This window comes from Momordica charantia (genome assembly GCF_013281855.1).
Source record: "Momordica charantia cultivar OHB3-1 chromosome 7 unlocalized genomic scaffold, Mcharantia_2.0 BLBB01000007.1, whole genome shotgun sequence".
In the NCBI taxonomy this organism is placed as follows: domain Eukaryota; kingdom Viridiplantae; phylum Streptophyta; class Magnoliopsida; order Cucurbitales; family Cucurbitaceae; genus Momordica; species Momordica charantia.
In genome coordinates, this window is record NW_028275165.1 from 15907880 (window position 1) to 15930180 (window position 22301).

The 22301-nt window shown below is 35.0% G+C and overlaps 1 protein-coding gene across 5 annotated transcripts; it reads left to right on the forward strand.

Moving 5' to 3' along the window:
- Positions 1 to 15839: 15839 nt before the first annotated feature.
- LOC111023090 (beta-amylase 7) lies at positions 15840 to 22153 on the forward strand. 5 transcript variants are annotated; one of them, XM_022300434.2, is made up of 12 exons: positions 15840 to 16120; positions 16209 to 16366; positions 16696 to 17295; positions 17556 to 17846; positions 18178 to 18255; positions 18462 to 18665; positions 19483 to 19677; positions 19983 to 20147; positions 20688 to 20948; positions 21204 to 21422; positions 21547 to 21766; positions 21890 to 22153. In XM_022300434.2, exons 3-12 carry the CDS (start codon positions 16858 to 16860, stop codon positions 21916 to 21918), a joined length of 2100 nt encoding a protein of 699 aa, XP_022156126.1. In that variant the 5' UTR covers positions 15840 to 16120; positions 16209 to 16366; positions 16696 to 16857; the 3' UTR covers positions 21919 to 22153. The 5 variants fall into 5 exon arrangements, with proteins under 5 accessions (XP_022156126.1, XP_022156127.1, XP_022156125.1 ...); XM_022300435.2 differs by having other exon boundaries at positions 16218 to 16366; XM_022300433.2 differs by having other exon boundaries at positions 16225 to 16366.
- Positions 22154 to 22301: the final 148 nt, after the last annotated feature.

Consider the following 22301-nt stretch of genomic DNA (forward strand, 5'->3'; position numbering starts at 1 on the left):
AGGTTTGTGGATACTCAACCCTTATCATGCTTGAAACTTGTGTTTATTGCTTAGGTATTTAGCAACAGGAGTTATGGGTTTCCATGTTTGGGTGTCTCGGAAGGGAACCATGTCGAGTTGAGCATTAATGAATGATTTCATGCTAGAGTATAGGTTAGGATTCAGTGAAAGCATGTATGTCTCACCCGCTTTTCCATATCTGTTTAACTCCCATTTTTGTTGTTATGTTCTGAAGCCTTTCCCTGTTGTCAACATTTAAAAGTTGTTCGTTACTGGATGAGTATATCGCTTTTATTTATGCTACTTTCTTTTACTGTTTATACACCAATATAGTTATTTTACTATATTTATGTATTTTTGGTATTCTCAACATAGTCTAAAATATTACTCTAAGTCCCTGTGGATTCGACCTCGTTTACTACAATCAATGGATATAGTGTACACTTGTACTTGTATCTATCACGGTTGTAAGGACGCAACAACCGACTAGTTGGCTGCGGAGCCTGATGCGCTTTGTTGGGATCCTTACGGACAAAAAAAGATTGCAGTGCCACAAATGAGAAGTCTCCAAGCTTGACCCCTCCCACACAGGGGCGACTCTTTCAAGGGTGGCTGCTTCTAGGCAAAGTGATCCCCCTATTCAACTAACTTCAACCATTTTCAAACACCTCATAGGAGAGATGGGAAAACCTAGCAGCTGCCGGTCGAATGGGGATAAGCTTCCTTTAGTTCTTTAGTTGTTGGTTATTTTTTAAACTTGGTTTATTTCAAGTTTATGCTTAATTTTCAACTTGTTACTTTTCAATTGTAAGTTTTGAACTCCATTTAAATTAATTCTAGCAAGTTCATTAATCTTCATCTCAATTCCCTCTCTTTACGAAGTTTCTAATCACACAATCTTGTGCAATCAACCGAGTATTGTTCCTCAAATCTCGAAAGAGAAAGGGTAAGGGTCATTCGGGTTACAACTCCATCATTTTCAGCTTGTTCTTATTCTATTCTTCCTTTAATCATGTCTTCTATTTACAACATCATGCAATTCTATTTTTCCTTCGAAATTAGGTGCAAAATTTGCTTTAGACATAAAGATTTTGTTCAGGTAGCCTAGACGTAGGACCTTAACCCAAGGTTACCGTTGGTTTTTACTAAAATAAGTTTACTTTTATGATATACGTATTAGGAATGAATTTATAACTTCAAAATTACTTAGACGTAAGAAGACGGCGAAGCAGAATCGACGAAAAATCTCGAGAGGGGCCTAACACCAAGCTGGAAAAATTGTGTTTTTGCTAATTTGAATTAACTAGACTATGTTTATTCCATTGAGTTTTTAAACATCAAAACCAATGCAATTCATGATATTTGTAACCTCAAATCCATTTGCTAAGTCACCGATCGACATCATTTTTATTAAAAAAATTAAAAAAGAAAAACCTCGTTGGTCCATATGGATCGATACTCGGAATACTCATTCCATTTTATTACTTGTGACGGGTGTACAGTTGCGCTCTATCAATTATTTCAAATTCAAAATCTCAAACACCTTCCAAGATCAAGTATTACCCTCATCCTCTCAGTTATAGAGCACTCTTAAGTAACCTTTTGTTTGTTCTATGTCATTGGTTGGCTATTTTTTGTTGTTGCAGCGTCTACGTCATGTTGTAGCTTCTACGCCATTGGTTGTGGATGGTTGGTTGTCAGATGTTGCAGTGTCTACTATACGTTGCAGCTTCTATAACATTGGTTGTTGGTTGTCAAATGTTACAGCATCTAGACATGGTGTAATTTCTATAGTAATAGTTATTGGTTGTTCGTTAATTCTCCAATTGTAATCAGCATTACTAGAGCGAGTCACCATCTGAAAGAAACCCAAGTTGAATGTGAGGCGCACTACGATGACCGGATTTTAAGGGGGAGATGGTTAAGTTGAATATTACAAATACCACCGAGAAGCAGATGTCGACTCCAATGACCGTTAGGAAAAGTATCCATTACCTAAATACATACAAATTCATGATTTGAAAGGTAATCATGGGTCGGAGGGAGATAAGAGATGAACAGATTGGAGAGAGGGGGAAGGACCAGAGAGATCAGAGGGGAGGGAGGCAGAAGAAAGAAAATTTTGGTTTAGTTCGGTTTTAACAATCTCTTATTTTTATTAATGATTATTTAATAAACTAGGAGTGACCTATGCTCAGTCTGGCTTTTTTATTACTTTTCTGTCTCTTATTTTTATTATTGATTATCTAAAAATAACAAAGACGAAGATAAGGATGAAGCTGACGAGGAAGATGAAAAAGAAGATAAAAATTGTTTGCATTATAGGAGAATTGGATTTGATTGGTGGATTTTGGTTGATTGTTTAGTTCTTGATTGTTGGTTGTTCTAGTGTCTACGACATGTTGTAGCTTCTACGCCTTTGGTTATTGATGGTTGGTTGTTTGTGTTGGGAATGACAAATATTAAAAGTTGTTGTTGTCCCACAACGGAAGAATAACCTTTGTGAATTTGATTTATAAGCATTGACTATGTATTTGACTTATAAACTTGGTGTGCGGTAACCCAAGACCAAGGCCCAAAGTCAAAAACACGTGGCAAACTCAGAAAAATTGGTGGATATGTAGAAAGGACACATGGGTGGCCAAAATCGTTTTGAATTTTTATTTTTTTAAAAAAATTCAGCTCTATTTTAGGCCGCTTTGTCACTATAAAAAGCTCATTCCCCTGCCATTTCATTTCATCTCATTCATCTCAATATCCACTCTATTCCTTCACTTTTCCCACCTCTTTCCACTATCTTAACTGAGCATGAGGTTGATTTCACTCCCATTCCGACGAATGTATGTCTGAATTGGAGGTTGTGTTAACCTTGGGAAGCATACTGGCAGTAAAACGATTTAGCACCAAGGTCTTGTCGATTTTGTTTGCACGGTAGTGGTTTCGCCCACGGCACAACGTTTTTATCTCTTGGTTCCTATTTTGTCCTTTATTTTCCTACAGTTGAAAGCAAAATAACCAATCTATCCATGGCTGTTATCCGATCTGGGAAAGTCATGCCGGACTTGTCAAAATTGGAACCACTCGACGGATCCAACTACCGTCGATCGTCACAGAAGTCATTGATCTTTTTTTAGCAGTTGGAGAGCGACTACATTCTCACTACTGCTCAACTCGCCGCCGTTACTACCGCTGCAACTGCCGCTACAGTCACTGATCCTCCTACCATTGCTACTGCCACCGTTTCAGCTGCTGCTGCTCATCCAAAGACGTCTACTACCGTCAAAGCTGACAAATTCGAGAAAGACAACAAAACAGTGTTTGGGTATCTTCTCAACCATATGAACGACTCTCTCTTTAATCTCTTTGTAGTCCAAAAATCTGCAAAGGTCATTTGGGACACGTAAGAGTCAAGATATGGTGGGAACGATGCAGGCAGAAGAAAGTACATCATCGGTAAATGGCTTCAATTTCAAATGTTGGACGATAAATCAGTGATGGATCAGGCTCATGAGTACGAGAACCTAGTGGCAAGTGTGCTGTCTGAAGGCATGAAGATGTGCGAGATTCTTCATGCCAATGTGTTACTCGAGAAATTCCCTCCTTCCCGAACTAATTACCGTAACCACTTGAAAAAGAAGAAGGACCTGACTCTGCAAGAGCTGACCAGTCACATACGCACGGAGGAAGCCAACAATCTAAACGATAAGCTCTCTTCTCAATCCCTAAATTCAATTAAAGCTAATTTAGTTGAATCTTCTAGTGCTTCCAAAGATAGGTTCAAGAATAAAGAGAAGCAAATTGCAAGGGACAGAGCTCAAAAGAACAAAGGTCTCCAACCTAAAAATATTGGTGGAAGAATCGGGAATCCAAACTGGTCTACTATATCTGTGGAAAACCTGGGCACAAATCCTATCAGTGCACTCGGAGGAAATAAGCTCAAATGGCTACTCCACAAGCCAACCTTACAGAGATGGATGACATCATTGTCATTGTGGTTGTGGAAGCAAATCTAGTAGAGAACAAATCCGACTGGATTCTTGACATAGGAGCATCCAGATATTTCTACTTGAATCATGACCTCTTCCATGACCTTCAAGACTCTATCGATTGTGAATGTGTTTTCATGGGAAACTCCACAGCCGTAGTAATTGGGAAAGAGAAGGTTCTCTTGAAAATCACATCCGGCAAAACTTTATCATTAAGTAATGTGTTGTATGTTCCTTCCCTACGTTGGAATCTGGTATCAGGAGGTCTACTGAACTGAGCCGGACTTAGGATTGTGTTTGAGGCCGATAAGGTTATTATAAAAAATATTATGACTTTCTTGGTAAGGGCTATTTAGTAGATGATTTCTTTGTTCTCAATACTACTTCTTTAAATTAAATTAATTCTAGTCTGCTTACATCGTTGAGTCTCTTGATGTATGGCATGGTAGATTAAGGCATGTAAATATTGCATCAATTAAAAGGCTTACGACTCTAAATTTAATTAATGCTTCCAATTTGCCTAAAACTACAAAGTGACATGTCTGTGTAGAAGCAAAGTTTGCCAAAAAAATCCTTTTAAACCTGTTACTACAAGGTGTACTGAACTCTTAGAATTGATTCATTCTGATTTACCTGATTTCAAAAACACAACTAGTAGAGGTGGAAAAAAAATACTATATTTCTTTTGTTGATGGTTTTTCTCGATATACGAAAATATATCTCATAAAATCCAAAGATGAAGCTAGTAGTATGTTTTTGAAATTCAAAGATGAAGTAGAAAACAAAATAGACAGGAAAATAAAAATGATAAGATCAGATAGGGGTGACGAATATAGTGATAATTCGCTTAGAGATTTTTGTGAATCAAATGGAACTATACATGAATTTACTACTCCATATTCACCTCAACAGAATGGAAAAGCTGAACGGAAAAATAGAAATTTAAAAGAAACGATAAATGCATGCTATTAAGTTCTGGTCTATCTGATGATATGTGGGGAGAAACTGCACTTTCTGCCTGTTTTATTCTTAACAGGGTCCCTCACAAAAGGCTAGATAAGACACTATACGAGCTCTGTAAAAGGTATCGTTAAACATTAGCTACTTGAAGGTGTGGGGGTGCTTAGCCAAGGTGGTATATCCAGCATTCAAAAAACCTACGGTTGGATCCAAAACTCTTTGTTGTGTTTTCATTGGTTATGCTCAAAATAGTTTTGCATATAGATTCATGAGCTTGAATGACAAATCAATATGTGAATATAGAGATGTTGTATTTTTTGAAAATATCTTCCCTATGCTTAGAACTGATAGTGATTCTGGTGGTACTTCAAAAACTGCATGCATGTCGTTGCCCTCCACTTCTGTTGATATGCTAGACTCTGAACCTAGATTTAATGATACAATAGATTCTGAACCTAGGAGAAGCTTTGGACCTAACTTCCTAACTTCCCATCTGGTAGAAAACTTTGACAATATAGATGATCAGTTTGCTTGCATGTATTTGATAGACGAAGATCCTAAAGCATACCAAGAAGCTATAAATGCCTTAAATTCTAGCCTATGAAAAGAAGCTATTAAAAGTGAGCTAGACTCCATAATTATGAATCAAACCTAGAAATTGGTAGATTTACCTGTAGGAAACAAACCTATCAAGTGTAAATGGATATTTAAAAGAAAAATGAGACCATATGGTACGATAGAAAAATACAAAGCTAGACTAGTAGTTGTAGGTTACACACAAAAGTATGGCATTGATTACTTCGATACGTACTCTCCTGTAATCAAGATTGCTATGATTAGATCTTTAGCTGCTGTTCAAGGCTTAGTAATACATCAGATGGATGTAAAAACAGCTTTCCTCAATGGTGATTTAGAATAGAAGATCTACATGACACAACCTGAAGGTTTTCTAGCTATTGGTCAAGAAAATAAAGTTTTCAAGCTTAATAAATCTCTCTATAGCCTAAAACAAGCTCCTAAACAATGGTATGAAAAAATTAATGGCACTTTGGTAAACAATAATTATAAAGTAAATGGCTCTGATACATGTGTTTACTCAAAGTTGTTTGGACCTGATTGTGTGATAATATACCTGTATGTTGATGATATGCTCATTTTTTGTTCAAACTTAGATATCATATATGAGACCAAGTTACTCCTTTCTTTACATTTTGAATTGAAAGATTTAAGAGAGGCTGATGTAATACTTGGTGTAAAAATAAGGAAAAATTATAATGGATTTTCCTTATGTCAATCACACTACATTGAGAGAATGCTGAAAATTTTTTATCACTTTGATAGTTTACATGTAAGAACACTTTATGATGCCAGCATGAGTCTTAAAAAGAATTAGGATGATAATGTATCTCAATCTGAATATGCAAAGATCATAGGTAGTGTCATGTTTTTAATGAATTATATTAGACCTGATATTGCACATACGGTGAGTAGACTAAGTAGATACACTCATAACCCAGGTAAAGATCATTGGACTGTTCTACATCGGTTGCTAAGGTATCTTAGTGGTACAATGGATTATTGTTTGCATTTTAATGAGTTTCCTACTGTGCTAGAAGGATATGTGATGCAAACTAGGTTACGGATAATGATGAAGTGAGTTGTACCAGCGAGTATGTGTTTACTTTTGGCGGTGGAGCTATCTCATGAAAATCAGCAAAACAGACCTGCATTGCTCGCTCTACCATGGAATCTGAGTTCATTGCACTTGAACTGGCAGGTATAGAGGTTGAATGGTTGAGAAGTCTTCTTGGAGACGTGTCACTATGGTGGAAGTCTGCACCTGTATCCATACATTGTGACTCACAAGCTCTCATGGGGATTGCAAAAAACAGTGTGTACAATGGCAAGAGATGTCACATACGTCTAAGACATGGAGCTGTGAAACAGTTGCTGAAAGATGGAATTATATCCTTGGAGTATGTGAGGTTTGAGAGGAACGTTCCTCTCACTAAAGGCCAAACAAGAAGAGTAATTCTGGAGTCTTCAAGATATATGGGCTCAAGTCATGATGTTTTCTCACTAGCATGAATCTATAGCCCTTTTTTGGGTGGTCCATGTATGGACTTGATGGATGTAGTGAAGCATTTGTGAATCCATAACCCTTCTTTGGGTGGTCCATGAATAGACTTGATGAATATGGTGAAACAATATGAATCCATAGCCCTTTTTGGGTGGTCCATGCGTGGACTTGATGGATAATATTCAAAGTCTTCATAGCTCAGTTTTTGAGTGGTTTGTCTATGATAGACTTGATGAAGTGACAAACGTGACTGTGAAGGTAAGGTCACGTTCTATGAAAGAGTAGAGTTGATGAGTCTTTTTTAAAGCTTTTACGATGACCCAAAGTGTATGTGCATGGCCATTAAGAGCACTTGACAACTATAGTGGAATCAAAATCGAGGATTCACATGTGTTGTGGGGGTCTCAACTATAAATACTGGAAGTTCAAGAGGTATTAATACTTAAGCTTTTATCATTTGCTCAGTTATTCTATCCTTATTTTTACTCATTTCTTTTACTATATTGTCATTCACGGGGGATTGTTGTGAATGACAAATATTAAAACTTGTTGTTGTCCCATATTAGAAGAATAACATTTGGGAAGTTTGTTTATAAGCATTGACTATGTATTGGGCTTATAGACTTGGTGTGAGGTAAGCCAAGCCCAAAGCCCACATGCGCGCCACCGCCGTCGTCTGGCCGGCTCAGTCTCGGGCCTAACTTTCTTTTTGGGACAAATTTCTTCTACAAAATCAAAAACACGTGGCAAACTTAGAGGAATTGGTGGATATGTATATAGATGATCAGTGGCAAGTGTAGAGAATAAAGGGCTAGTCAAAGGATACATGGGTGGCCAAAATCGTTTTGAGTTTTTATTTTTTTTTAAATTCAATTCTATTTTAGGCCACTCTGTCACTATAAAAGGCGCATTCCCCTGGCATTTCATTTCATCTCATTCATCTCAATCTCCACTATATTCCTTCACTTTTCCCACCTATTTCCACTATCTTAACTGAGCACAAGATTGATTTCACTCTCATTTCGATGAGTGCACGCACGTCTGAATTGGAGGCTGTGTTAACCTTGGGGAGCATACGACAGTAAAAAGATTTAGCACCAAGGTCGTACCAATTTTGCTTTCAAGGCAGTGGTTCCGCCCACGGCATAATGTTTTTACCTCCCGATTCCAATTTTGTCCTTTATTTTCCTACAGTTAGTTGTTGCAGTGCCTACAAAATGTTGCAACTTGTATGTCATTGGTTGTTAGATGTTGCAGCGTCTACGACATGATGCAGTTTCTAAAACATTGGTCGTTGGTTATCAAATGTTGTAGCGTGTACTGACATGTTATAGTGGTTATAGCAATAGTTGTTGGTTGTCATTTTGTTAATGATCAAACTGTAGTCAGCATTACTAGAGCAAGTCGTCGTGTGGAAGAAACCTAGGTTGAATGTGACGCGCACTACGATGACCGGATTCTCAAGGTAGAAGACGATTAAGCTGAAGATTCCAGATACCGTCAAGAAGTTGATGTCAATTTCATATCTAATGACCATTAAGGGAAGAATCTGTTATCTAAACACTACCAAATTTACGATTTGAAAGATAATCATGACTTAGAGAGAGATGAGAGATGGACGGATACGATTGGAGGGAGGGGGAAGGACCTAAGGTGAGGGAGGTCGGAGAAAAAAAGTTTCGACCCGATTTTAACAATCTCTTATTTTATTATTGATTATTTAATAAACTAAATGTGAATTATGCTCAAGTTGGCTTTTTATTACTTTTCCTTGCTTTTCTATCTCTTATATTTATTATTGATTATTTAAAAATAATAATGATAAGGATAAGAAGGAAACTGACAAGGAAGATGAGGAAAAAGACAGATTATTTGTCGTATAGGAGGTTTGGATTTGAATGGTAAATTTGGTTGGTTGTTTGGCTGTTGATTATAGGTCTGAACATCTTTCAGCTTCTACACCATTGATTGTTGATAGTTGGTTGTTGGTTGTACCAGTATCTAGGTCACATTGCATCTTCTAAGCCATTGGTTGTTAAATCTTGCAGTGTCTACGACATGATGTAGTTTCTACAACATTGGTCGTTGATTATTGGTTATCAGATGTTGCAGCATGTAGGACATGTTGCATCTTCTACAACAATAGTTGTTGGTTGTGAGATGTGTTAGTTCTCCAATTGTAGTCACATTACAAGAGCAAGTCACCGTTTGGAAGAAACTTGGGTTGAATGCAACGCGAACGATGATGACTAAATTCTCAGGGGGGAGACAGTTAAGCTAAATATTCCAGATACTGGCAATAAGCTGATGTTGGCTTCATATCTGATGGCCATTACGAGAAGAATCCATTCCCTAAACACTGTCAAATTCACGATTTGGAAGATAATCATGGCTTAGAGGGAGATGAGAGATGGACGGATTGAAGCGAGGAGGAATGACTTGAGGGATCGGAGGGGAAGGAGGTAGGAGAAAGAAAGTTTTGGTTCGGTTCGATTCGATTGGATTTAAACCATCTCTTATAATTATTATTGATTATTTAAGATCCGTTTGATAACCATTTCTGTTTTTTGTTTTTAATTTTCAGTTTTTAAAAAACAAAAACCATATATGTTTGATAATTGGTTTTTTGTTTTTAAAAAACAGAAAACCAAATATGTTTCCTAACCATTTTTAGTTTTCTGTTTTTAAAAAGTTAGAAAATTAGAAATATATATTAGAGAGAAAATTCTATCTAAAGTAGAGATGACAATTGTGTTGGGGGGATTGAAGATGCGCTTCCCCATTCTCGTGCTCGTGAAAAGTTTTAGTCTATCATCTCCACCTCGTTCTTTGGTTCGATAATCCGTAACCATTTTAAAGAATCGTTATTCTGGGACGGGGATATTCACGGGAAAAATGATCAGTTTTGTAATTAATTTTAATTATTTTTAGAATTTTAAAAAAAGTTTAATAAATATATATGAATTATTTTTAGAATTGTTATTTACTATTATAAATAATTAGTTTTAGAAAAATATTGAATATTTAATTCACAATTTAATAAATATGTTAATAAAAATATTAATTAATAAAAAAAATAGAATCGGAAGATTTGGGACATGCATTTTCTATTCTTGGAGCAGGTACTCGAACCTATAGAATTTTTGTCCTCCCTAATGTAAAGATACAAAATACAGGTTTAGACAAATGGAAATAAACTTTTTAAAGAGAAATTTTGGAGAGAAAAAAAATTAGTGAAAGAAAATTTAAAGACAGAAAGAGACCAATTGTAAAGAAAAAAAATTAAAGTTGAGAGGAAAAGATACGTTAAAGAAAATAAGAAATTAGAAAGAAAAATAAATTTATAGTGAGAAAAAAATTAAGGATAAAAACAAGATTCAAAATATACTTTTTAGAGATAAATAAATAAATAAAAAGATAAATAAAAGTTATAGGGAAAGATAATTGAACGAGAAAATAAGATATAATATTCAAAGTAAAAATAGATTGATAATAAAAAGAAAAGTTTTAAAAATGAAAATTGTGGAGAAAAAGATAATAATACATATTTAAAATATAAAAATTTTAGCGAGAGAAAAATAAATTTTGTAGAGAGAAATTTAGGATGAAAAAAAATTTAGAGTGCCAAAGAATTTTGTTAGAGGTAAATATGAGAAAGAAAAAAAAGTTGAGTATTAGAAGAAAAAAATCCGTTTTTGAAAATATATATATATATATATATATATATATATATATTTTAAAATTTACGCAGGATTTCAAAATGGTTTTTGAAAAACCAAGAACAAAAAATTGAATTGGTTATCATATACTCTTATTTTTTTAAAACTAAAAATAAAATATAAAAATATTTTTTTAAAACTAAAAATAAAATACAAAAAGTCAAATGGTTATCAGACTGACCCTTGATAAACTAGGCGTGAGCTCTATATTCGAGTGAGTTCTTTTTTACTATTTTCATTACTTTTCTATCCCACATTTTTATTATTGATTATTTAACTTTTTTATTTAATTGCTTCAAATTTTATTGAGAAATTAATTGTTTTGATTTTACCTCTCTCTATCCTCCCAATTATAAATATGGAAGTTTTGTAAAATTACAGTATGAAGATTGTTTTTTAGGATTCATATATATATATATATGTATATATAATTATTTTTAATTATAATTATGAATATTTATAGTTTTTTCACTAAAAAAGACACACTTATTTCATATTGTATTCTAAAATAGCCAAGTGGGGCCATGGGACTGCCTAATTTGACACACTCGAGTGGTGTTGGGGAGAAGGAGAAGGGGTACAATCGTAATTTCATATTTGGGATCCAAATATTCTTCAATATTTGAAATATAGTATGGCATCTAGACATCAAGAGATAGAGAAAATTACCAAAATAGAGCATAACAGCAAAATAAGCTTAGGAGTTGAAAATTACATGAGCCTCTTGTTGATTAGCACTTGATTTTTTAAAAAAATTAATTATATATTTATTTATTTTGTTTGTTACGGATGAAATAATTATTGCAAAAAGCATCGTGAGTCTATTGGGAAAAATTGAGACACAAGAAAAATTCATTAAATGTTGATTATGGGCCAAGAAACCACTTTTGGGCCCATAACCAATTTTCCACCTTCCTCCAAGTATAATCCCATTACCTTGATATATATGTATTGAGCTTTTATTTAGCTTTTAATCGAGAAGAAATAGAAGCAATGGTGGGTGGCGGCACTTCCGGTGGCTGTAGACAGAAGGGAGAACACCTAAAACTTGATGTCGGTCCGTCCAAGCAAATTTGAGGAGAGACCTAGAGCTCGAGGTATGTTTTTCACAACCATACTCAGTAGTGTGATTGATGTACTTTAAATTGAGTATATTAGTGATATTAGTGATATATCTAAAATGAAGCATACTGTTAATATACTTTATATTAGGCATATCAATTATTACTCCATATCAGATATATTAGTTGTATCAATGATATACTTAAAATGGAGTATATCACTTATATAATTAATATACCAATAAGAGATTTGCAATATTATTTAAATCAAAATCTCCAATCCGACGAAGATTTATTAACGATGTACTTAGTATGAAATATATCATTCTTAGTGTAATTTATATATTTTATTTCGGTACATGAGTTATAACTCCTATCAAGTATATCAGGGAGAGTAAAATCAAAATAATAATAAAAAAATTGTGATATATATATATATATATACTTTTTTTTTGTCATATTCGTAAAATCAAAATTTTTTGTCATATTCATAAATATTACAAATAGGTTTGGCACCCATTGAAAGTACCCAAAAATATATTGTTGGTAACGAAAAAGATATATTAAAAAGGAAATAATGACTTGTGTTTAAAAAAAAAAAGTATTAGAGAAAAATAATAATGACTTCAATTCAATTAGTGTTGAAATTGCGCTTGGATAGGATAAAACAAAAATTTATCTTTTAAATGCAGTATAAGTGGGGCTAACCTATCTTAATGATATTAATAAATTTAATTGATTATTAATTAAAAAAAATCAAATTCTTTAATATTTATTCACCAATTAAATTGGTCATAGTAAATTACAAGGTAGCAAAGGAAATTTGGTAAACTTACGTATGAGTTCAAATCACATCAACTAATTAATTATATTTGTTGATGTATAAAATTGACCTAGTAGAATAATTAAATTTACGACTCTTCTTGGTAAATGAGATTTGCTGAAACCTGCAAATCAGGAAAAAAAATAAAGCACAATGAACTCTGTAGCCTATTTTCTATGTATTTCTTAATTTAAATTTTCAAAGTTCGAAGGAAAAAGTTGGAGGATTTGAACCTCGAATTTCTCAAAAGAATTTGGAGAATAGAATTTTGCCCAAGTGGCTGGTCTCATGGCCCAGCTCGACCCTTGGGTTGTATTTAGGCCCAAGGGCCTTTATTAATTTGGGTCGACTTATCGAACTTTTCTATATCTGGTTTTAGATAAGAATTTTATTTTACCTGTAACCTTACTCTTAATTATTAGAGATAATATCTTGGTAGGCCTGTTTTAGAAACTTATTTCTAAATCTCTATAAATTTACACTTTTAGACCTGCAGGTAAGATTTTAATTTAATTCTGTATTTATCCCTACTTGTTGCATTTTCATTTATTAATGAATTTGAATTTTTTTAAATATTAAATTGTTATTTCCATAAATTAAAATCACAATCATTTAATAAATGTTGGCTCCGTAGATATTATCTTCCTTAATTCTCTCCTCCAAATCCCTCAAATAAGATTTATTCTATTTTTTAAAAATTCGTTCACTCTCCTTGTTTTTCGTTTTTTTCTTCCATTTTTTCTTCTTCGTTCACCGCCCAGGGATTTTCTTCTTCGTTCATTTTTCTTCTTCCATTTTTTCTCTTCGCTACGGTGCTACGAACAGTTTCCCTTCGATTTTTGCTATGGTCCACGGTGCTACAATGTTTCAAAATGGTAATCTAAATTTTCTACACTACTCTCACATTGAATATATAATATATCTGATATAACATAGACTACACATCATGAGATATAAAATTTATCCATTTGTATTGATGTAAATCCTTAACGGTATATATCCAATAGATTTTTAACTTTAAATCACCATTCGTATATATCGAGATACATAAATCTTGATATATAATATATATCCTTATCTAAACACTATATATCCCCACACATACGTTACTCAGAACAAACGAATAATATAGAAAAATATATTCGTATATATTCGTATATACCAATGTAATACCGAAGTTCCTATGTAAAATTCAGATATATTATATATCCTAATACATTTTCCATGGAAATTGTTCCTTCGGTATCACTATATTATATATACTCAAATATACACTATTATAAAGGATAATAGCATATAGGAATAGATAATGGAAACAGAGAGCAAAGCAACATATTCTGTCAAAAAAAGAAACCTAAATTGAGCATATACAATAAGAAATATATACCTCGATTCTGTGCAAAATTGAAACGATGTTGACCTATAAATGCGACGGAGGCCGTCGGAGATGAGAAGCTTGGGTACGTAGCTGGTGACGGAGACGTAGCCGGTGACAAAAAAAAAGGAAGATGTTGCCCTATAAATGCGACGGAGACGTAGCCGGTGTCGAGTTGCCCTATAAATGCGACGTAAGCCGCCGAAGATAACGTTGATGAGAACCTTGAAGATGAGAAGTCTTCTGAAGCAACCGGCGGAGATGACGGGCAAGTCTTCTGATGGTTGGGTTTCAGTCGAAGCGGTGAAGATGGAGATGAAGAGGTTATGAAAATTTGTTTTGTAAAAATAGTGGGTTACGAAATTGTGGATTCTAAAAATCTAAATTAGATTAATTTTAGGGATTTGGTATATTTTAATAAGTATTTACCAATTTCATATATTATTAATCATTTAATATTGAGATGGATATATTAGTAATTTCTATTATGGGTACCATCAATTTTGGGAATTATGTTAGACAAAAATGTAAATTTTTAACTTTCGATCCTTTTATGTAATTAGGTCTCCTAAATAGACCATGTATGTACTAATCCCTAATTAGTATTACTAATCGGAACATAGTTTATTGGTTAAGACATCTACGGTTTTTTTAAAATGTCAAAGGTTCAAATATTCACCCTCATATTATTTATTTCAGTTCAACAAGTGAGATGGGGGATTCGAACTCATGACTTGTTGGTTAGAGACATATGTCAATTATCGTTGAACTAAGCTCATATGGACTAATCACATTGTATTAGCTATCTCCACTCCATGATATCTCAATGATTTGAGTAAGATGATTTATGTATATATTTCGTCAATTTATTAAATATCATGTCATATAAACTTAACATCATCCAATTTTAATATTCACCAACCGAATATGTCATAGTCTAAAATGTTAAAAGCAAAAATACTAAATGATATTTCCTATGATCTAAATTGGAACTAAAACCTGTATTTAGTCCCTATTTAATGAGTTTCGAATAAGTTTTTGGTAAAAATGAGTTTTTATTTAGGATGTGCATTTTATTTTATTTTATTTTTATTTGCATTCAAATTAGAAATTTTAGAAATTTAGAGAAGAAAGTATTTCCTTGACCTGATTAAATATCTAAATTTCTCATAGTTTACTAAGTAGTATCCAAGATTTTAAATGACGATGACGATAGATATGTTGCGGTCTTAATTTTATATAAATTTCCATGTAAACAAAAATGTCGAGATCTCAATTTTATGAAAATATCGATTAAAATATCAATTTTATAAAAAAAATAGTAAAAGATATTTAAATTAACAAAGAAGCATCTCAACCTTTCTAAATAAATTATAAATAATTAATATTAATTTTATATCTATATTAGTTATATTTTTTACATTTTGTTAATTCTTTTGCAATATTACGGAAATATTGATTTATCACTCATGTTGATATCGGACTCATGAATTTATGAAAATGTTGACATGTTGACGGATATTTAATACTATTGTCCATATAAATTTATTTTTACTCAATTTTAGCACTCACCAGCAAAAAAATAGTATAGTTTTAAAATATTAAAATATGAAAAATTAAATTGAAATTTTGTAAAAATTAAAAAATATCCAAAAATTAAGGACCGAAAACATATATTTAACTTTAATTAAAATATACAAATTTAGAGAAAAAGAAGATCACGTGATTTGTGAAAGTGTGAAGCGGGGGAGGACATCAAAATCCCGTGTCCGAGCCCAATCTCACGAAGCACGTGTGACCCACACGGGAAAACGGGCCCCACCCGTTTCCACTCGCTTATACTCTCTTTACACGCCTGATTCGTGCCAAATTTCCAAATGCTCACACGCGCGCGTGCGAAACCCTCCCCTCGCATGCTCGCACGCTTGAGAATCTCTCTCTCTCTCTCTCTCTCCTCTCTCGCCGGACCAGTGAGTCGCCGGTGAATTCCCGGACGCATGTTCCTTGATTCTTCTCCGGCCGGAGCCTGCCTAATCGACGGCGAAACGATACCGGAGTTCCTCTACATTCGCCGGGAAGGTCACTTCTTCTCAGCGCGAAATTTTTGAGGATTTAGGTATTGAGACGGATTTTTCTTTTTTTCTTTTTTAATTTTTTTAAATAGTTGTTCTTGTGGAATTTGGTACTGAGATTCTGACGTGAAGTTTTTGAAGAAATCAGTTGGTTTGAGGCTTTGGAGACGGAGGTTGTTGCTTTCTGCTGGTAGTGCTGGTAAAGGAAATGAAACGTGGCGTATTTGAGGGACTGAAATTTTCTTTTCTGTCTCTGGAAAATCTTTTTCCATAAAATTTTCCGCGGAAGTGTAAGTTTCTTTTGAGCTATGAAACACACTCCCACGTACTCAAAATCCGTGTTCTCTGAAGTGAACTTTTTACGTTGTTTTTGGAGAATAGGATGGACGTCAAACTCTTTTCAAATTATATCTTCTTGGATGAAAAGTTACAATTTCAACGTTCCAAGAAAATTGAACGAGTTGCTTGTTTATTAAAGATGAACTTATGTTGAATTTTTATGGACTGGCTGAAAGTTTGGGATCTTCTAACTCCAGAATTGTTTTGAACTATTGAATCCCTTTTGTCAACAGTTTTACCTTATGTGTGACAGTTAACAGCAAGTGTCATTTTGTTGCAGAGTACTTTTTCCTCCCAGCTTTGCAAAGAAGTTCATGGTACCATATGGAACGCGTTATCTGGCCATGAACTGTAGCCAGATTGAAGAGTAGTGGATTTGCAGTATAATAGTCAATCATAAATCATTACGACTTGGAGTATATAATTGAGAGAAAAAGTGATTATGGCAACAGAGATGCAAAAGATGATCGGTACGAGCGAGGAAGACGATGACGAGGACGTGGAGATGGATGTTAAAGAGGAGGATGACGAAGAAGATGATGGGGAGAGGCAGATTCGTACTTCATTAATGGTAGGGGATGATGGAGGAATGGTGTCAAGTGGTAGCAACAATAACCGCTTTGAACAGCACCTTGTACAAGAACAAGTGGGCACCCCCGGGGGTGGCCGTCGGTGTAGACCACTAGAAGAGAAAGAGAGGACGAAGTTAAGAGAGCGGCACCGAAGGGCAATCACTGCTAGGATCTTGGCAGGTCTTCGACGACATGGTAATTACAATCTTAGAGTTAGGGCAGATATCAATGATGTGATTGCAGCTCTGGCTACGGAAGCTGGCTGGGTAGTTCTTCCAGATGGAACCACGTTTCCTTCAAGATCTCAGGTACTTGTTGCTCGAGGTAGCCATCCTCATCTTGAATATAATTAAATGAAATTTCTTTCATGAAGCATTGTCGGGTTCAATGGTGAAATGTGTGCTTTAACTATATGTCTCTCCTATGGAATGAACCTTTCCATTATTTCAATTATAGTTTATGAAGGTATCTAAGTAGGTTGTGTACTTGTGTCAGTCAATCCTTGAAGTTGCCTCTAACAGATTTCAGGAAATACCCAAATGGGAACATTTCTCTTCAATTTTTTCAGGCCATTAAACCTGCTGGAGGAGGCTCTACTGCACCAACTTCATCTTCTTCCCATATGGTGTCTCAACAAACTCCACCAACATCCATAAGGGGGGGAGTCACTTGTGGCTTTAGGAGCTTGGCAGAATACAACTCCTGTCGAATGAAAGGCGTTTTTATGCCTAATTCACCACCTTATGATGCATCCTCAAATGCTAGATGTCAAAATTCATCCCTGATGGGAGATGCTGGAGAACAGTCAGTTGGTCATCCCCTTATCAATAGTTCAGTTGATGCTGTAGATGGAATGCAGGTAATCAAATTGATTCTTCGGATTTCGTATGTGTCAATGCCCATCTCCGGGTTTGATCTTGTTATTCCTTCTCTTTCTGTGAGGGACACTGATTGATCTCGTGGATATGCTTATTCCTCACTTAGTTCATATGTAATTCAAATGCCTTATTGAACTCAAGTACCAAAAATCACATCACATATTAAGCTACTCAAAGCGTTTGAAAACAGTGATCGGTACTTTTAGCTCCTTATTGCAAGTGCCAGCCTGATTAATGTTCATATATTTCATTAACAATGAAAATAATTCTTTCGCTATATATTGAAAATTATATTGTATTTGTTCATTGTAGATGGTTGACGCAACACTAAAATTACCCGAACGTGATTTTGCTGGGAGTGCTTATGTTCCAGTTTATGTGATGCTACCTGTAAGTGTCCTTTATTTCTTACTGATTAAGTTGGATTTGGTAAATCTATTTTGAGTACTTTGAAATTCTGTTCCCCACAAGTACGCTATGATTCAGTCTTCTGTGAGAAAGCATCTTTTGGTGTTGATAAGGGGTCATTGGTGGAGATCCTTGGTTGCTTATACATTATATTTTGGAGGTACTACGTAACCTTTTTCTGGTGATAGTTTGGTGTCATTAATATGAAGTGCGAGCTAGTTGATCCAGACGGGTTGCTTAAGCAGCTAAGGCTGCTGAAATCAGTTAATGTTGATGGTGTCATGGTTGATTGTTGGTGGGGGATAGTTGAAGCTCATTCTCCACAGGAATATAATTGGAATGGCTACAGGAGACTTTTTCAGATGGTGCATGAATTGAAGCTCAAATTACAGGTGAAGCTATTGTCTCGTACTGCTCATTTTTTTCTCTCCTGTAGAATGACATGATTGTTTTGTTGTCTCCTAATGCTAAGGACTGGCGATATTTCATTCACATATCTTTCTTAATCCTCACCTTATAGTATTCATTTCAATAGAAAAACAAGGGGGCGGGGGGGAATCAATTTATACACCTAATAGGTTTAACCAATTAAAACCCTAAACTAATAATTGTATCAATTATGACTCTGAAGTCTAAACTTTCATAAGCAAATCAATTTACACCTTCCGTTATCGTTCCATTTGAAAAACCGTTAATTCAGAATTCTTACATGCATGTAGACTTCTTTAAATGCAAGATTAACAAAATATTAGTAGGAAATGCTAAAATTAAGTGGGTGGTAGTGGCTTTCTTAGGCAGATTTTTATCTTCTCTTCTTCTATTTTTCTCTACTCGTGGATGAAAATCGCCACCATCCACTTGATTTCAAAATTTTCCTCTAATATTTCGTTAATCTAATATTTCCTCTAAAATTTACACCCACTTGATATAATTATTAGTTTAGGGTTTTAAATGTTTTAACTTGCAAAATTTTGAGTAATGCTGACTTTTTGGATGTGTTGAATATCTGTTTCAGCCAATCGTTAGGAGGTTGATTAAAATTCCTGTTGAGGTTTTATTAGTTGTGCTTGGTTTTCTTCTTAACGTGAAACTCTACTAACTTATTAAATCTTAGTTCCCCCTACTATTTGAGTAGTTTGATGTAGTTTTTTGAATTACATTCTAAAACTTTTTGTTAATTGAAAATTCATGTCTGGTTCTACGATTCAGGTTGTGCTGTCTTTTCATGAATGTGGAGGCAATGTTGGTGATGAAGTTTGTATTCCACTACCCCACTGGGTTGCCGAAATTGGTCGGAGTAATCCCGACATATTCTTTACTGATAGAGAGGGAAGACGCAATCCTGAATGTCTCTCGTGGGGAGTTGATAAAGAGCGAGTGTTAAGAGGCCGGACAGGTCTTGAGGTAACATATATAAAGATTATGCTGAGGTCATTTTTAATTGTAAAGAAATGAATTAAACTTGAGCATAATTGAAATTAGAGAAACAAGCCTGTTTTATGGGATGCTTAATTCCAGCCAGATTCATTACCGTAAAGTGGAGCCATATTTAGGAAACATGTCTTACTTCAGGAGTATATCTTTATCATACAACCAACAATCAACAACCAAACAACCAACTAAAGACTTTATAGTTTGGAATTTCCCTTGCTACCTGGAGCTGAAATTTTCAGGATGCTGATCTTCTTTCATTGGGTAAATGCATATAGGTTTACTTTGACTACATGAGAAGCTTTCGTGTCAAATTTAATGAATTCTTCGAAGATGGTGTCATCACAACAATTGGAGTCGGTTTGGGACCATGTGGGGAGCTTAGATTTCCATCCTGTCCTGTTAAGCATGGCTGGAGATGTCCTGGCATTGGTGAATTCCAGGTACTATGCTGCACCATGTTTCAGTATGAGATTTTCTTGCAATTGGAACTTCTTTTTGCAATTTTCTGGATTGTGTTAATGCTTTCTCAAACCTTAAAATTACTGTTTGGAACGATTTTTGTCTGTTGACTCCACCATTTCCATCAAAACCAAATAACAAAGGATTGTCTTTTTACTCTGGGAATTGAGCATGACCTCCCTAATCATTTTAGATGTAATAACAAGCTGTAGTCTTGTCCCCAAGGGATAGTCCGGTTGGTAAGGGCTTGGGGTCTTTTGGGCATACAGGTTTAAAGGTCTCAAGTTTGAATCTTCCAGTAAGCTTAATACCAAAAACTCTTGATGTCTCCTAGGTCCGGGCCTTGGGACAGGCCTAAGGGAGCAAAGCTCTGACTTTCAGTTATAAAAAAAATTAAAAAAAAAACAAGCTGCAGTCTTTTTCCCCCCCCAACTCTACCTACGTTTTGTTGTAAATAATATCTCATCTGCCTCCCAAATCTTTTGTTTATTAATCTGATTCTAAAAGTTTCCTCGTTTCAGTGTTATGATCAGTATTTGTTGAAAAATTTGAGGAAAGCAGCAGAAGCAAGGGGACACTCCTTCTGGGCTAGAGGGCCAGATAATGCAGGTTCCTATAGCTCGAGGCCACATGAAACAGGTTTCTTTTGTGATGGAGGTGATTATGATGGCTACTATGGCAGATTCTTCCTTAATTGGTACTCCCAAGTTTTAGTTGGTCACGGTGATCGGGTACTTTATCTGGCAAAGTTGGCTTTTGAAGGAACCCGCATTGTTGCCAAGGTAAAAGAGCTTCTGTTATTTACAGAGAATACACGTTTATTTGAATTTCTTTAGCCTGAATTTTGCTAACTTGCATTATATATTTTAGTAGCAAAATTGACTTTTGAATCATCTTTGCTACATTCTTTTGTGAACTTTCCATTTGAACGTTGAACCCGTTCTGAAGTTTGAACTTTTCTGTTGCTGCGAACTCATTGGCTTAATAACTAGTATTGCTTGATTCGTGCCACCTGCTGTAGTTTAATTGCTGAGCAGTTCTCAGGTATTCACTGGTGGTACAAGACAGCGAGTCATGCAGCTGAATTGACTGCCGGGTTCTATAACCCTTGCAATCGTGATGGCTATGCTGCAATTATGGCAATGCTGAAAAAGCATTCTGCTGCTTTGAACTTCACTTCTGCTGGATTCCACATGTTAGACCAGCACGAAGACTTTGCAAATGCGCTGTCTGATCCTGAGGCGTTAGTCTGGCAAGTAAGAATGAAGTTCTATACTGATATGTTTCAATATCACTTATAATCTCTATTTTTTCTGCCCATATGCATACTGGGGGAAGCCCTACACTTTCTCTGCTTACCAAATCGCTCTGACAATCCAGGTGACGAATGCTGCATGGGACGTCGGTGTAGAAGTTGTAAGTGAGAACGCTCTTCCTTTCCTCGACAGAGTAGGTTATAACAAGATATTGGATAACGCCAAGCCCCTGGCCGACCCAGATGGGAGATATATGTCATCCTTTATCTATCACAGGCTCAGTCCAGTTCTTTTGGAAAGACAAAACTTCATGGAATTCGAACGATTTGTCAAGAGAATGCACGGTAAAGCTCTCGACCGCAACTTCTCTCTCTGGAACCATATCCTTTCACTAATAGTTGTCAATTGTCATTCTTCATCTGTAAATCTTCTTCTCCCATTGACAAATTTGTAACTGCCCAATGCAGGAGAAGCAGTACACGATCTACTGGTATAGCCAGAACAGAAAGAAGATGTATAATTCATCTCTCTCCACAAATATTGGGAGTTGTCAATACAGTTGCAGATGAGGGTAATTAATATTTATTAGTTTTCAAATGGAAAATTCGAGATATTGAGTCCATATTTATTGTCAAATTAGATGTAGCTGTTGCAACGATATGATTAAACAGCAGTTGTAAAAGGTATTATTATTCTATGGCATTATTAATATTGAAATCACCCTTTTACAATTGATGGCAATTTGGCCCAACCACCAAACTGTCTTTTGAATCCCTTCAGTTTAGGCTTTGAAAAGGAATATTTGGACTCAAATTCCCTCCAATTTCTTCTCGAGGCTTGGTTTACGAATTGAAATGAAAATCAATCATAATAAAATGT

Excerpts from the sequence above, each read along its gene's own strand:
- LOC111023090 (XM_022300434.2), top strand. The coding sequence starts at position 16,858 with ATGGCAACAGAGATGCAAAAGATGATCGGTACGAGCGAGGAAGACGAT. Across the intron at positions 18,256-18,461 it reads CAGTTTATGTGATGCTACCT|TTTGGTGTCATTAATATGAA; the intron begins GTAAGTGTCCTT and ends TTCTGGTGATAG. Across the intron at positions 21,767-21,889 it reads ATTTGTCAAGAGAATGCACG|GAGAAGCAGTACACGATCTA; the intron begins GTAAAGCTCTCG and ends TGCCCAATGCAG.